The following is a 16,733-nucleotide window of genomic DNA, read 5'->3' on the forward strand; positions in this document are numbered from 1 at the left end:
CGTACATGTATGTTTAATTTCAATATAAACACATTATAAACATCAAATTTACTAAATACAAACTGCATAAAAAGATGAAACACCGTGTCTATAACTCTATATTCCTGATCATTCAATTACACAATAACAATGTTTGACTTAACATTCACACATTTGACATAAACTTCGTTTTTATGTGGTCATACACAATCAGCTAGTAACATTTCAACTTATAATACACATTCTCATACTCGTATATTCATATCTACTAACAAATTACTACACGACTTGTCACTTATGAAAACCGTTCAACATAAATTTAAAGTCAATTTTCCGTCAAATACTCTCACAGTAATTGAATCGCGCGATATGTGAAATTAACATTGTATAAGCGTATTATCAGTATCATTCTTTACATTAGAATTATTCTTAAAACATAACAATTACTTCACACCTGATACAGATTTCACTCATATTAATTGACAGACTTGAACTATACTAAGTTGAATACTTTTACGAAATTATCCGAATCAGGTCTGTCATAGGGATAGCAGGTGACAAACAACATCTTCTTCAGTGGACAGTAAGCCACACTGCATGGCTTCTCTATCCCCTCTTCCTTCCCCAGTAGTTGGGTTATCTTGCCGGTGAGCGTGTCCAGTAACAGGATGTTGTCACTGTCCTCCCCACACACGACCAGCTGGTTGTCCCCCACGGCTGTTAGACCACGTGGTGATTCCAGTATCGGGTCATGGTAGGACTGGAGCACCTCGAGTGATATGCTCAGCTTGGTTATGGTGTGGGTGAACCAGTCTGAGACATATATGACCGGAGGAGTCTGGCTCTCACTGGTCACTGTCAGATAGCAGGGGTACTTAAACAAAGGTTTTCCACTGCTGTCATTGTCCACACTCTTCTTCACCTTTCCCTTCATGTCCATCAACACAACAAAACCTGGGTAGGTGAAGGAGACTATCATGTTGTCATCACAGAAATCTATTCCATGACAATATCCATCTACTTCAACAATATCTTGTAGCGTGACATTTCCCTGAGTACATACGAACTGTATCTTCTTCTTCCAAGGCAGAGTGACGGCTGCCCTGTCCCCGGGCAGGAGACACAGGTCCCAAGGCTGACCCGGCAGTTTCACCTGAGACACCAGCTTGTTACTCTCGGTGTCCACTACTTTCAATAAGTTATTGTTGAGGTCAGCCAGTAGGAGCCTGTCCCCTGGCAGGAGGGTCACACTGGTCAGCCAGCAGTCAAGGGTATCACCTGATGTCTTCACTGAAATGTCAGGCTGACTGATGAACTTTGCCCGGCTAAGGTCTGCACTGTCTTTGAAGTGGGCTGAAAAAAGTAATAATAAAAATAATTAAATCAACTAAGTAATCGTAATTGATCTTTTTATAAAATTAATCCTATTGTCGATAGTCCATATATTTTACCGCAACGATATACAAAATGATGTTTAGTATTGAGTTCCCTATTTTTTTTATATAAAATATAAAAATATGCGATATTCATGTTTGTATATTAGACGAGTTATCATTCAATACATTGTACTCAAAAGGATCTTAAAGTACACTGGTCAGCCAAAGACATAACATATATAAGAGTACCATTAATATATATTTTTTTAAAAATGATCGATAACATTTTAAAGCAGCACTCTCACAGATATACCGTTTTTACAACTTTATTTTTTTTTGTCTTGGAAAGAGCAAATTCTTGCGAAAATAACTGCAAATCAATGGTAAAAGATTGCTGACAAAAGATCAGATCGCAGATTTTCATATTTTCGTTAGAAAATTAATGTTTTATGGCTTAAACCGTTACTAACGGTTTAAGAAAAATGCATAAAACATATTTTTTTGAACTAAGATATCAAAATCTGTGATCAAATCTTTGGTCAGCAGTCTTATATAACTGCTTTCCATGAATTTCCGCAAAAAATGGCTCGTTTCAAGACAAAAATTAAAAAAAAAGTTGTCAAAACGTTCAATCTGTGAGAGTGCAGCTTTAAAGGCAATTGAAATCTATATCTACAAGAATCCAGGAGAGTCGAATACCAGTGTGTGCATACCACGTCATAAATTGCGTCATAAATGTTACGTCGGAAGGCAATAATTTGCTTCGAATAAAGACTTTAAACAAAGATATCTTCACTATTTCTTCACCGTTTTAAATGAACCATAGCGCAGTCTACGCGGCTAACGTAGGCCCGCCTTCGGTCTTTTACCAGAGTTTGAGAGTTGAGTTTCTTAAAACACTTCGAAAACACCTTTTCACAATACGGCCGTCTGACGGAGCGCTATCAAAACATTATTTTGGAATTAGGTTTGTCGAAACTGAATAAAACTAATCACCCTATCAAACTTCGTTAATAAAACGAAGGCGGTGCTCTTAAAGCGGCATAGACTTCCTTTGTTTTATTTAAAATGGTGTAGTAAAAGAAGAGTTATCTTTGATTTAAGTATTTATATTAAGCCAAATGTTGCCTTCCGACGTAGCATATATGACGTAATTGACCACGCACACTATACACGATCAATCATACACACACTAAATACGATATTCCGGATCAAAACGCAATATTAGTTAGCCTTTTATTAAATATATTACAGGCTAAATGTCTTAAAAGACACATGTTTTCATAATAAATGCAATTTTAATTACGCAAATTTTTGTTAAATGACGTCATTTCAAAATTGTCATATTTTGTCATTCGGAGCTCCACGGCCATTTTTATCGAAAACAACCTCAAATGTATGCTTGTACATCAGTAGAAGTAGTTTGTAAATTTTTGAATTAAATCATCAATTAAATTTAGTGTTTTAGAGTTTTATTTATTGATCTAAGTTTAAATTGATTGTCAGTGAAGTGTATTATTTCAAACATAGTAAAGATTCCCATGAGTCTTAAGTCATTAACTGCTAAATTAAATTACTACGCGATCTACTTGCAGCGAACATTCCAATCTCTGAGTATGTGAACAGTCCATATACATCCGAGGTTATTTTCGATGAAATGGCGGAGAAGTTCCGAATGCATTTTTTTGTGATGTGACGTCAGCAGAGTAGAATACAGCCATGTTTCACTGACAGAAGTGGAATACGTATAAATACCGTATTGTAATACCCAAATAATATGGTGTATAGCATTCTTAAATATATGCGTTTATTTGGATCGTAATTTTATTTGCGCAATATTATTTGTCGTGGTACTTAATTATTTTGCTTTCGTTTAGTACCTTTAATACAACACAGCTTTTAACGCAGCGTCAACGTGTCTGGTTAGCTTGCGTGACGTCATAAGGCTTTTGAAACCAGACTGTACTACAGAGGGCAATGTTAAATTTATCTGTGGTTGTACATAAACCTTTTGGTGATACACCTGGAATGTGTTTCTGTTGTTGCTGTATCGTCTCGTGTTGCCGTGGTTGCTGCTCCTTCTGTTGCTGTCGTTCTTGCTGCCCTACAGCCGAAGTTGATTCGCCTGGAATTATGATTGGTATAGATTAACAATATACACCGTATCCTTTTACCTAAACCATATTGTATATATTATTCAAAATAGATGCTTTAAGTTAAATTATTTGGATCTCAAATTTATTTGAAAAATATTATTTGTCGAAGTACTTCATTCTGTTATTGTAAAGCACAGGCTTTTGAAATCAGATTCATCAACTGCATTACTTAGGAAATGTCAAATTAGTCAGTGGTTGTACGCAAACCTTTTTGGGATACAGCTTTCATCTGTTTTTGGTGTTGTTGCGTCGTCTCCTGTTGCCGTTGTTCTTGCTTCGTTTGCTGTTGTCGTTGTTGCTGCCCTAACGCCGAGCTTGATTCGACCTCTTTCAACCGTCCTATTGCTTTTTCAGAAGCTATTAACTGCTCAGTTGCGGGGTCCATGTGAAACTTGTATCGGGGAACTTCACTCCTCCTGCTCACCTCTTCAAGGGCTGCGCGGAGACCCCCCAGTTCTTTTATAGCTCGCTTTCCTACTATTAACAGCTGATTGCTGTTGTCATCCTGTGCTTGTAGCTCTGAATTTATTTTTTCAATGGATGATTTCACGTTTGTACATTTTGATTTCAGTTCATCTAGCAGTGTCTTTGATGTTCGTTTCTTCTGATCAATTTCTGCCAAGAGTTCGTGCTCCCTCTTATCCAGGAACTGGTTAATTTCAGTCCTGAATTTGCGAAGCTCATTGATATTGGTTAGGCGTTCTTCGTCAACTGATTTCATGATCTCCTGTATGTCGTGTGAAAGTTTGTCGATGTCGCTGTCCAACTGGACAAGTCCTGTTTTAAGGTTGTTGTACTCTGCACACTGCTTGTATTGTTTTGCCACTTGTATGATTTTCTCTACTTTACAAGAGCGATGTTCTTCATTCTCAACTAAACAGTCTCCACACAAAAGTGCATCATGACGCGAACAGTAATATTTAATAAACTCTTTAGCATGAATCTGACATGTTTCTGTAAACTTTTCATCTTCACTTTCTTCATGGAATGAGGAAGGCATACTGTCCTTGTCCTGGAGGGCATGGCTTTTGGTTATTTTCTGGTTTCGGTGTACTCGGGCACAGTTAGAACACAGGAACTCCTTACAGACGGGACAAAAGGCCTCGGGGAGGATTTTCTTGCCGTCCTCCGCGCATGGCTGGCAGTAGGTGAGGTCAGGAGCCGATCCAGATGCCATTTGTGCCTTTCGTCCGGGAACTGCATCCATTTTTCTGAGTGCCTTAAATGTTTATAAATATAAGAACCATGACGTTTATCAATACGGAAAAGAAATTGATTCCATAACTTTCACTTATCTCTTTATTTCTTTCTCCCTCTCCCTCGCTCTCTTCCTCTCTCTTTCTCTCTTCTCCCCCCCCCCCCTTTCTCTCTCATCTGTTTCTGTCTCGCTCCCAATCCCTTTTCATCCTATCTCTCTCTCCATCTGTGTTTCTCTCTCTGAAACGCCCCCCCCCTCTTTATCCCGTCTCTCTCTTTCTATGTATCTCTCTGTGTCCCTCTCCCTATTCCCCCTCTCTCTCCCTTTCTCTCTCTCTCTTTCCCTCTCCTATCCACCTCTCTCAAAACCTCTCTGTACCGCAACCTCACCACCACCACCCTTCTCCCCTTCTCTCTCTCACTATTTCTATCTGTGTCCCTATCCCCATCCCCTCTCTGTCCCTCATCCCCTATTTCTTCTCTGTCTCTATTTATCTCTCTGTGCCCCTCTCCCCATTCTCTCTCCCTCCAAACCCCCTCTCTCTCACCCTTTCTCTCCCTCTCTCTCTCTCTCTCTCTCTCTCTCTCTCTCTCTAATATAAAACAATTTTCAATTGTTATGCTTAATTATGTTCAACTTATTTGACTTACCAAAAAAAGACTCAGAGTTGTGTACCAATAAAACAGTTTAAGCCTTTAAAGAGATTTTTAGTTTATAGCTACGTGGCCACAATTTCCCAAAAAGGTCTAATATATCGCTAATATTGTTCATACGTTTACGGTTTCATAGCTGCATGGTCGATCTGTATTGATTTAAGTTTGGTAGGTCAAAGGTCGAGGTCAAATGTCCTTTTGCAAAAATATACAAATATTGGTTGGACTGATGGGTGGTCGTACGATACGGTAGGCTATATATAGTTCTCGTCATTCACTTTATTACAAAGTATCTGTATGTCTTTTGTTAAACAAGGTTTTAGAAATAAACTTGAAGGTGAATTTAACAGGGAAATCCAGTCACCGTTTTGTATAATTCTGATAAATACGATTGAGTTAAATTAAGTAGCTGAACAAACTGTAAAATATATACCTACTTACCTAATATGGAGAAATCTGTTGACTGTTTGTCCAATTCCCGTTTTTCGACAGACTTTGTTCGGTGTGGACAGGCTGCGAAATCAATTGTATCTGAAAAACAGAACACAGGCCATAAATAGAGCAGCCTTTTGAAACCGAAACTAACAACTTCCTGTTAATAATTTCCTGATTGTGTTAAAGGGGAACTAATCGTTAAAGATAAGTTATGTTGTTCTTTTGCTTTACAAAATAGTTTGTCACCGAGGTAATATACACATATGTCAGTTTCTTATTGTCACGCAATGACCTATGTCATTCACATAGAACACAGTTTACAAATATCACCCGATAGCCGAGTTGATGCAAAATATGTGGCAGATCCGCACTTGAAATACATGGCCGGAGTCATCCACAGACCTGGTAGTTTCGCACTTTTTCCAGATGCCATAAGTCATACAAACGGGTGGCAGTTTCGCACTTTCATAAGACATTTAAAGCCGAGGTCACATTTACCCGACAGCAGATGACATACACCCAGGTCGCAGTTTAGCACTTTCATACGATGACCGATGTGTTACACACAAATGACAATTTCGCACTTTTATCAGATAGCCGAGGTCATACACACAAGTGGCAGTTTCGCACTTTCATCAGATAGCCGCGGTCATACACACAGGTGGCAGTTTCGCACTTTCATCAGATAGCCGAGGTCATACACACAGGTGGCAGTTTCGCACTTTCATCAGATAGCCGAGGTCATACACACAGGTGGCAGTTTCGCACTTTCATCAGATAGCCGCGGACTAACACACTGGTGGCAGTTTCGCACTTTCATCAAAGAGTCGAGGTTATACATACAAGTGGCAGTTTCGCACAATCATCAGATAGCCAAGGACATGCACACAAGTGACAGTTTCACACTTTCGTCAGATAGCCGAGGACATACACACAGGTGGCAATTTCGCACTTTGATCAGATAGCCGAGGACCTACACACAGGTGGCAGTTTAGCACTTTCATCAGAGAGCCGAGGACATATACACAAGTGGCAGTTTGTCACTTACATCGCAAAGGCAAGGACATACACACAAGTGGCAGTTTCTCATTTACATCGCATAGGCGAGGACATACACACAAGTGGTAGTTTCGCACTTTCATCGTATAGGCGAGGACACACACAAGTGGTAGTTTAGCTCTTTTTTTATTAGATAGCCGTGGACATACACGCAGGTGCCAGTTTCGCACTTCATCAGATAGCCGAGGGAATACACACAAGTGGCAGTTTCACAATTTCATCAGATGGTCGAGGTGATACACACAGGTGGCATTTTCGCACTTTCATCAGATAGCCGTTTTGATACACACAGGTGCCAGTTTCGCAGTTTTTTCTGATAGCCGAGGATATACACACAGGTGGTAGTTTCGCACTTTCATCAGATAGCCGAGGACATTTACACAGATGGCAGTTTCGTACTTTCATCAGATGGCCAAGTAAATACACACATATGAAAGTTTCGCGCTTTTATTAAATGGCCAAGGTGACACACACAGGTGACAGTTTCGCACTTTCATCACATATCCGAGATGATACACACAACAGACGGTTTCGCACTTTCATCACATAGCCGAGGACATCCACACAAGTGGAAGTTTCGCACTTTCATCAGATGGCCGAGGTGATACACACAAGTGACAGTTTCGAACATACATCAGATAGCCGAGATCATACACACAGGTTTTAGTTTCGCACTTTTATCAGATAGCCAAGGACAAACACACATGTATCAGTTGCGCACTTTCATCAGATGTTCGAGGTCATACACATAAGTGGCAGTTTCGCACCTTCCTTAGATGGCTGAGCTCGTACACACAAGTAGCAGTTTCGCACTTTCATCAGATGGTCGAGGTAATACACACAGGTGGCAGTTTCGCACTTTCATCAGATAGCCGAGGTCATACACACAGGTAGCAGTTTCGCACTTTAATCAGACAGCCGAGGTCCACACACAGGTGGCAGTTTCGCACTTTTATCAGACAGCCGAGGTCCACACACAGGTGGCAGTTTCGCACTTTCATTAGATAGCCGATGACTAACACAAGTGGCAGTTTCGCACTTTCATCAGATGGCCGAGGACATTAACACAGGTGGCAGTTTCGTATTTTTATCAGATAGCCGAGGACATACGCACAAGTGGCTGTTTCTTACTTTCATCAGAAGGTCGAGTCCATATACACAGGTGGTAGTTTCGCACTTCCATCAGATGTTCGAGGCCATACACACAAGTGGCAGTTTCGCACTTTCACCAGATGTTTGAGGTCATACTCACATGTAGCAGTTTCGCACTTTCACGCGATGGCCGAGGTTATACATAGAGGTGGTATTTATTCACTTTCACCCGATGCCGAAGTCATACAGCCTGGTCGCATTTTCGCAATTTCCCTCGTTGCATATACATACATACCTTCAAGCGATGGCCGAGGTCACACACACCAGTGGCAGTTTCACACTTTTATTAGATGACTGAGGTTTCTTCGACCTGACCATTGTTATGATCTATCCCCCCCCCCCTTTTGGCAAACACAGTAACGTAAAATGTAAAACAAACAAGCAAATACAACAAATCTGATTTCTGCACATCCGGGCCGAATAAAGGTTGACACACATATAACTGTTGCTGGCAAGGTCACTTTTTGTATGGTCTTTATAATATTGCCCAGCCTTTATCTGAACACAGCCTTACCGTAATGAGTAAAAGAAGTGTATTTAAATGTACGTCCTAGACCAAAGAACTAAAAAATGCAGCCCAAAATTTAACTTTAGATTATAACCTACATTTTAAAAAATGGCCAATTAAATAAGCCTGCAAGAAATAACATAATTATTTCAAAGTGACAATCTTATTATCAAAATCAATAGATACACATTTATGGAAACTATTAATTACCGAAAACAAGGTTGTAACATTGTATTTAATAGTATAAAGCGCAAAAATATTAAATGATTGGTGAATGCTCAAATATTAACTGTGATCTACTATAGTTTCCTAAGGTAAAATTACCGTGTTTTATGCACATTTCTTTCAAATTAAACTCGGTATCCTTCATAAAAACCATTGTTTTCGACATTTATTTATCCTTAAAGGGATATTAAAAAATATTATTAATTGTGGTAAATCCAATTTCGGAGTAAGGGTGCATCTTTAAAGGTTTCGATACGCACGTATTCGTAAAAGCAAGCGTACAGGAGTATTTTAATTTTGATCTGACTAGACCATTGGCTTAACTGTGAGCATACATGTGTGTATGGAGATGGAGAGCGGGGGCGCGTACGTGCGTGGGAGAATAGAGTTAGCATGTGTGCATATGCGTAATGGGGAGATGGAGTGCGTGTGCCCCTATATGTGTTTATGGAGACGGAGTGCGGGTGCGCGTACGTGTGTGAGGGGACAGTGATAGCGGGTGGAGTACGTATGTGGGGGGGCAGGGAAAGCGGTGCGCGTACGTGGGTGGGGGGACAGGAATTGCTTGTGCGGGGAGGAGGAGTGCGTGTGCACGTACAAGTGTGCAAAGAGGGAGTTTGTATGCGCGAACGTGTGTGTGTTGGAAAAATGAGTGCGTATGTGTGTACGTGTGTGTGTGTTTGTGTGCGCGCGTGTGTGTGCGTGTGTGCGTGTGTGTGTGTGTGTGTGTGTGTGTGTGTGTGAAGGGAATGCGTACGCGCGAACGTGTGTTGGAGGAGAGGAAATGCGTTTGCACGTATGTGTGTGTGGGGAGGGAGTTTGCGTACGTGTGTGCTTACGTTTGTGTGTGGAGATGGAGTAGTGCATGTGCGCGTACGCGTGTTGGGGTAGAGGGAGTCCGTGTGCGCTTACGTGTGTGGAGAGGATGGTGTGTGTGTTCGCGTATTCGTGTTCGGGGTAAAGGGAGTGTGTGTACGCGTATGCGTGTTAGGGGTAGAGGGAGTGTGTGTGCGCGTACACGTGTTCGGGGAAGATAGTGTGTGCGTCCGTGTACGCGTACGTTTGTGTGATGGAGAGGGAGAGCGTGCGCGTGTACGCGTGTTTGGGGTAAAGGGAGTGTGTGTTCGCGTACGCGTGTTCGGGGTAGAGGGAGTGTGTGTGCGCTTACGTGTGTTCGGGGAGATTGAGTGCGTGTAGGCGTATGCATTTGGCGGATAGGGAGTACGTGTGCACGTACGCGTGTTGGGTAGAGGTAGAGTTTTTGCGCGTACGCGTGTTCGGGAGAGGGAGTTGGTGTACGCGTCCGTGTGTTCGGGGACAGGGATTGCGTGTACTCGTACGCGTGTCCTCCTCCTCTTACTTCTCCTCAAGGAGGACCGGGATCGCTCTCTGCGGCGCTCTCGGCGCTCCATGAGGAGGAGGAGGATGAGGAAGCGCTCCCTGTGCTCAATGAGGAGAAGGGAGAGGAGGAGGAGGATACGCTCCATTGATTCTGCGTACATGTTTGATAAGATAATCGTATTTTTTTTAACATTTAGGAAAGAACACATTTTTTAACGTTTAGTTCTTTTACCCCCCCCCCCCCCCACCCGTTCCCATGATCGAACCAATGATCTCTGGCATGGTAAGCCAGTGAAAGAAACTTTATATCACAGACACAGCTAGTATATATGTAGAGCGAGGTTTTTCAGTTGATAAAGGATGAACGCTCTGAACCGTAACCGATACACTGTTAAATATGTAAAATAGTTTAGAAATATGGGTTATACCTGTCTATTAATTTCAACATAGTTAAACCTATAAAACATGTTCTTTCATATTTAAATATTTATAAACTGCTTATTTCTTATTCATACATTATTAAAATCTGGTTTAAAAAAGACTTTAAAAACGTTGTAGCGTCTGTTTATATCGTGAGGTAGATTTATAAAATGCAATATGTCTCGTCACAGCCGGTTTAATCCAGGTGTATCATGATTTAAGATAGAGGCTTATAAACAAAAGCTATACTTGTAGAATCTAACAATATAGATAATCCAGTTATCGATGTGTGGCATTTAGGATATGCTATATGATGGAATTAATTGTTCATATATAAGCCGAAATTGAGCTAAAACATCGTCTAAACAGATAAACTCGTTCAAGTCCGAACATATTTTACAAGAGTTTTTACATTTCTGTGTGACAGACCGTAGAGTGTCTACCTCATCTGACCGCGTCAAGTGTTAAGTTACATTGGTTTAAGTGGTGAAATACTCAAAAGAAAACGCTAATTATTGAGGTTTTTGACTTTAATAAGCAGATTAACTGCTATTCGAGTTACAACATTTAAAACTTAAAATCGATTGTTTAAAAAGGGCCGTCTGCTAATTTTACAGCAACTGCTCTCCCTCTATGCACCAGTCAATGGTAACCACGCCCCCCTCCCGCCCCAGGTCCCAGACAATGCGAATGTCCGTCGGACATTCAGACATGTCCGGTATATTTCCATTTTGACCGACGAAACTTTTGTTTTGGTCGGTCACAATGTCCGGTGAAAAACTAATGTCAGCACCGTTTAATTTTCGGAAAATTTACTTTCAGTTTCTAAATAAATGTTCAGAGTATTTTAAACTATTATATCATGATTATTCAGCGTGTTAATCCGTGTATAAGTATTTGTTAACCCCGTTTCGACATGTTTCCGTAAAAGCCGATAAAACGCGTAAGGTTCCGATTTCAGCTCGTACTCTTAATACTTTTATTTTACGGAAATGTTCGGAAATTACAAAATTCCGTATGTATTTATTTTCGGCGAAGTGGTTCCTGGCAATCGTGTTGATTTAAATATGATGATTAATATACCGAGCTGACTTTCTTTCCGCTCTGTTTAACATTGCCAATAACAAGAACTCTACTTTCGTTTTTGCATAAATGTTGTGCCTGAGTTTGACTTGTAGTACAATTCGTTACATTTTATAACCGTACTGTATCTTTAATTTAAAGATGAATTAAAAGAGTAAGATCTAGCTGTTCCATGGGCAGACGAACCAGATATGAGTTCTTTTTGGGAGGCAAGGGAAAAAAAAATTATGACATTAATAAGATCCGAATATTGATTTTTTTACATGATGTTTGGCTTTTTTTGTAATTTATTATAGTACTGAAGGACAAATCTAACCAAAAAGATCTAAACCTGTTATAATGGGGAATTACAAAACTTATTTAAAAAAGAGGCTTAAATCAAGGTTTAGGCTGATGTAACTGAATACTGTTTGTAACATTGCGACAGGTAAAAATTTGGTGCGACAAGTAAACTTTCAGTGTTTACCTGTCGTGTCCTGTGACGAAGAAAAAGTTTTCGCGTTGTCTGTGGTTTGGGGAATAGCGGGGATTTGACTTTCGGTCCAGCCAAGCCCGGTCAAAATCTCCGCCCTGCGGGAACGAACTGCTGGTAAAACCCCCGCCAAATGCCCCCGCACCCAAGGGACCCTAGATAAGGCCAATTTCCCGCTATATTTGGCGTGAAGACAAAATCACCGCATTCACCCGGCACTGCGGGGCAATCTGGTAAAAACACGGCCCATTTCCCCGGCTATTCCCGGTATACCCCCGGACCTGGGGGGGGGGGGTTGTTACAATAGACTGGTGCACTATAATGGCGGACTATCGGAAAAAAATCGTCTGCTACAGTCTAACTCACTAAGATGGTCGCACCTTATAAATCGTGTGCTAATAAAAACTAATAAAATAACTGCTTAATATTACAGCGAACTTTAACTTTATCCCGCTATAATAAGGGACTATATGAAAATTCAGAACTTGTCGTCTGCTAACCGGTTGGATCTGCCGGATTAATAATGTTACACCCGAGCGCCTTCAAAAAATGCCTAATTTTACTACCTCATTCAAGATGGCGGACTTAAACTAAATATAAAGTGGGGTCACCGAGTGTATAGCGACTGGATGAGCACATTAGACACCGCCGGATCAATTATGTTTCGCCCGAGCGGCTTCAAAAAGTCCTTCATGTTACAACCTCAATCAAGATGGCGAATTTACATCAAATATATAGTGGGGTGCATTTCGACTGGATGAGCACATTAGACAACAATCATAGACCATTGTTTATTATTTTGAACGCTTGCGTAAATATATTCAATTAAAGTAAACAGTCGATATAAATCACTCGCGAGTCCGTTCAGTACGCCCGTGTTTCCATATCGATAGAACATGAGATTATTTCCCCGGTGGGGCTTGAACCCACAACATCTTGGATGAAAGGTCGATACCTATACCACTAGTACACTCTCTTTGACCGGTCTTAATATCATTAAATATATGCGTGTACTTAAATGGATATGAGTGAAACTGCACCTCCTATATGATTTTAATGCTGGTATATTTGTTTATTTATCACACTGCGGTGGAACATGTGACATGACGATTGGTGACACATTTTTCCGATATCTTTAATATGAATTATTATTTAACAAGATACAAGTAACATGATACACTATTTTTTATTTAAAGCCGGGTATATGATAACAAGAAACATTAACTGAATGAGCTATTTTTATTCGAGTTTACATGTCACCTAAACCACGTGACTTAAGCCAAAAAAGAAATGTGTGTTTATCACATGATTTCTAGTCCGACATCCCTGTAAATTTTTATAATTATATTACAATAGTGGTTTGTACGCCGGGATTAAATATTGCATTGTGTTTTAGTGGGTTGTATGTCGTGGTCGTGGATGGTTGGAGAGGGTTGGGGAAGTCGGAGGAGGGAGGTGGCTAAAACCCGGACACCTCTTTAATTTACGAACGCTTAACGTGTTTAATTCTGCACTGAGTTTTCTTTGGTTGTAGGTCGTTGTTGTAGGTGGTTGGAGAGGGAAGTCGGAGGGAAGGGGGTTCTATGAAGAAATCTCAAATACATGTTTCAGATACTTCATTTCAAAGTGCAGATGTGTTGTAGACTAGGGCTCATATTATACCCTTTGTGAGGTGAGAATGCTCTGTGTGTGTGTGTGTGTGTGTGTGCGTGTGCGTGTGCGTGTGTGTGGAGGGGGGGGGGGTCTCGGAAGGAGCGGGGATGTCGGGGGTGATGGATTTTGGCGAGACGTTTTATAATGCTAACTATTTTTTCTTTGCCTATCGTTTAAAATATAGTGCGCGAAGGGATGGTTGTGGCTGGGGCTACTATAATATACTTTGTATGCGTGGAGTCGGGGTTGATATGGGCAAGACGTTTGTAAAGAAGAAGCAATTCAAAGGATTCAAAAGCTACAGATAATTACCGGGAATCAGTTCCATTATTGCGTGATGGGCGGGGGGAATTCGCTCTGGCTCATGTTTCATTCTATATGAGGGCGTATGTCGTGCGTGGGTTTGGGTGGGTGGTGAGTGGAAAGAAAGCTTGAGGGGGAGAGGCTATAAAATGCATCAAATGCTACAGTTGACTACTGTAAAACACGTTTGTTTTCCCCAATACTTCGTGGGGGTGTTGATAAAGCTGATGTTTACAAAAGCCGGAGGAGGAGAGTTGTGGCTATCATAATATTAAATGGTTAAAATGATACAGCGAGTTATCGTATTTTTTTCATTTTTATCATTTTACTGGCCAGTTACGTATATTACATTGTGTTTATTGTTTGTCTAAAGCATTTAACACTAATTGTATTATTGTTGCAAAACGTGATCAAAATAAATGAACTATTTTATTGTGTATAGTGGATTAGTTGTGTTATAAAGTTGTGTTTTGGTATTATGCGGAAGCTGATGTATGGTCATTTCATGTATTTGTCCGCGGAACAATGCGCCCTTACGGTTTGAAAAAAATGTCCCTTTAATTGGTCGTCATTTATCTGTGGATATATATTGATGAAGGTAAATACCTGACTGTGTGATGTAAGAAACGATGTTATACAATGTCCTTAATTTGTATGCAGGTGAAAAAATGACGAACAGTCACATTTAACAAAATGTCACTATATATAATAATACGTATTGTATGTAGATTTATGGGAAAATATTATTTAAAGTATTATGAAAGTGTTTTCAGGACAATCAGCTGTAGCGATTTGAGCCTTTTTTTAGTCACCCACCCTTCTAGCCCACACCCCGTAGCCCAAACACTGACCCTCACACATGACATACCCTCAAAAGCCACAGAACGAGCCCAAGCCTCACCCACACCTTCGCGCAATAATGTATACGATATGGAAGATTATTTGCTATGCTTTTGAACCTCTAAACTACCACCTTCTTCCCCTGCGTCTTCCCCACAACAATCCCCATAACTCGTATATAAAGTATAGTATAGATTAGTAGCCCCAGCCACAACTATCCCCGCCCCTCCCCTTACACAAAGTATTCTCACCTCACACAGAGTAAAGTATGAGCCCCATCCTCCAATACCTTTACATTTTTAAATGAAGCATCTAACTAAAAGTAGTACTTCTTCATAGCCCCCCCCCTCCATCTTCTGACTTCCCCACCCCTCTCCAACAACCCACAACAACGACATACAACCCACGAAAACACAATGCATTATTAAACCCCGGCGTACAAACCACCTCGAATACTCTATTTTATGTACTTATGAGAATAAAAGGGGTTTCCGAGTTTAAGCCCCCAACCTCCTCCGACTTCCCCACCCCTCTCCAACCACCCACAACCACGACATACAACCACGAAAACACAATGCAGTATTAAACTCTGGCGTACAAACAACATCGAATACTCTCTTGTATAAACTTAAAAAAAAATATACAGGTTTTCCGGGATTTCCGGGATTTTCGGTAATTCCACCGACTTAATGTGTTCGTTTTCGAGGGAGCAGGGCCGCGCGTTCTAATTTGTTCTAAGTTATTAGTCCATACAAAGGCCAGGATTCCTTGTAAACTTTTTTGTTACGGCAAACTGGTGGCAATATGGAAATATAAACATGTCGGAATAAAAAGAAAATCTTTCAGAACGCCAATTATTGTACGTGACTCAAAAAAAATATATATTTAAAACTTACTTTTGGTGACTGTTGAAAGAAAGTCCTTTCCGATAGTTACTCGAATATCTTAAGTACACAACTCATTACTTTCACACGTGGTTGTATTATTTAAATAGTTGCAGTTTGGATAGTCAACGAATTTCTGGCGTCTTCAAAAACGAAAGTTGTTACTTCCTTGATAACTAATAAGGGAGGTTATCATGGTTGGTGCTAAAACCCGGTATCCGGTACCCGAGTTATGTTGATACCGGGCTGCGTTATCAATGTCACAGGGTGTTTTATTTGAGTGTATTGAGATTCATGTAACCCTTATTTGTACTTGTTGAAATAAAGAAACAACTATTTTATTGTCTCTTGAGTTATCATTTCCCTCATACATAGTCAATATTTAATACGTTAAAATGTTTTAAACAGCATTGTGTTCACTTGGATGTTAAGGTACGATAATACAGTGTAGTGTCATTTAAGGTAGTATAGTACTTACTTTGTCACTAAATACCTGCATGCAAATACCATTGTTATTAACAGTATTATACCCTATACCTTATCACCTTAATACTACAGTTGGTCAAGCGTGAATAGGGTGGATCTGCGCCATTCTATGCTTGACACTTGACGATAACGCATCGTATTCAAATATATATTATACATATATATTGCAGGTATGTTTATCGTTATCATTTTACAACTCCCATTGTTTTGTCATTTGTATAAAATCGTAATGTCATTTGTATTTATGCATTTTGCCGTCGACAGAACATTGTTCTTTATATTATTTGGCCATTCTATGCTTGACACTTGACGATAACGCATCGTATTCAAATATATATTATACATATATATTGCAGTCGCTTTGTCCATGCAACCCGTCGTCAATAATACGAACCCGAGCTAGACCTCCGGTAACATCAATAAGATCAGATGATAAATCCCGGTATATCATGGTCCGCTATTTATTGCCGATTGAAGTAATGATTATTCGATTTGTCGGTTTTTAGAAAG

General features: G+C 40.2%; 1 protein-coding gene across 3 annotated transcripts; it reads right to left on the reverse strand.

Moving 5' to 3' along the window:
• Window positions 1-15,903, reverse strand: LOC128217807 (uncharacterized). 3 transcript variants are annotated; one of them, XM_052925203.1, is made up of 5 exons: window positions 15,750-15,903; window positions 5,804-5,893; window positions 3,719-4,722; window positions 3,364-3,480; window positions 1-1,332 (listed from the first exon to the last, which is right to left on the reverse strand). In XM_052925203.1, exons 3-5 carry the CDS (start codon window positions 4,716-4,718, stop codon window positions 473-475), a joined length of 1,977 nt encoding a protein of 658 aa, XP_052781163.1. In that variant the 5' UTR covers window positions 4,719-4,722; window positions 5,804-5,893; window positions 15,750-15,903; the 3' UTR covers window positions 1-472. The 3 variants fall into 3 exon arrangements, with proteins under 3 accessions (XP_052781163.1, XP_052781164.1, XP_052781162.1); XM_052925204.1 differs by having other exon boundaries at window positions 3,379-3,480; window positions 3,719-4,730; XM_052925202.1 differs by having other exon boundaries at window positions 3,719-4,730.
• Between the last annotated feature and the right edge of the window lie 830 nt (window positions 15,904-16,733).

This window comes from Mya arenaria, chromosome 14, assembly GCF_026914265.1.
Source record: "Mya arenaria isolate MELC-2E11 chromosome 14, ASM2691426v1".
Classification (NCBI taxonomy): domain Eukaryota; kingdom Metazoa; phylum Mollusca; class Bivalvia; order Myida; family Myidae; genus Mya; species Mya arenaria.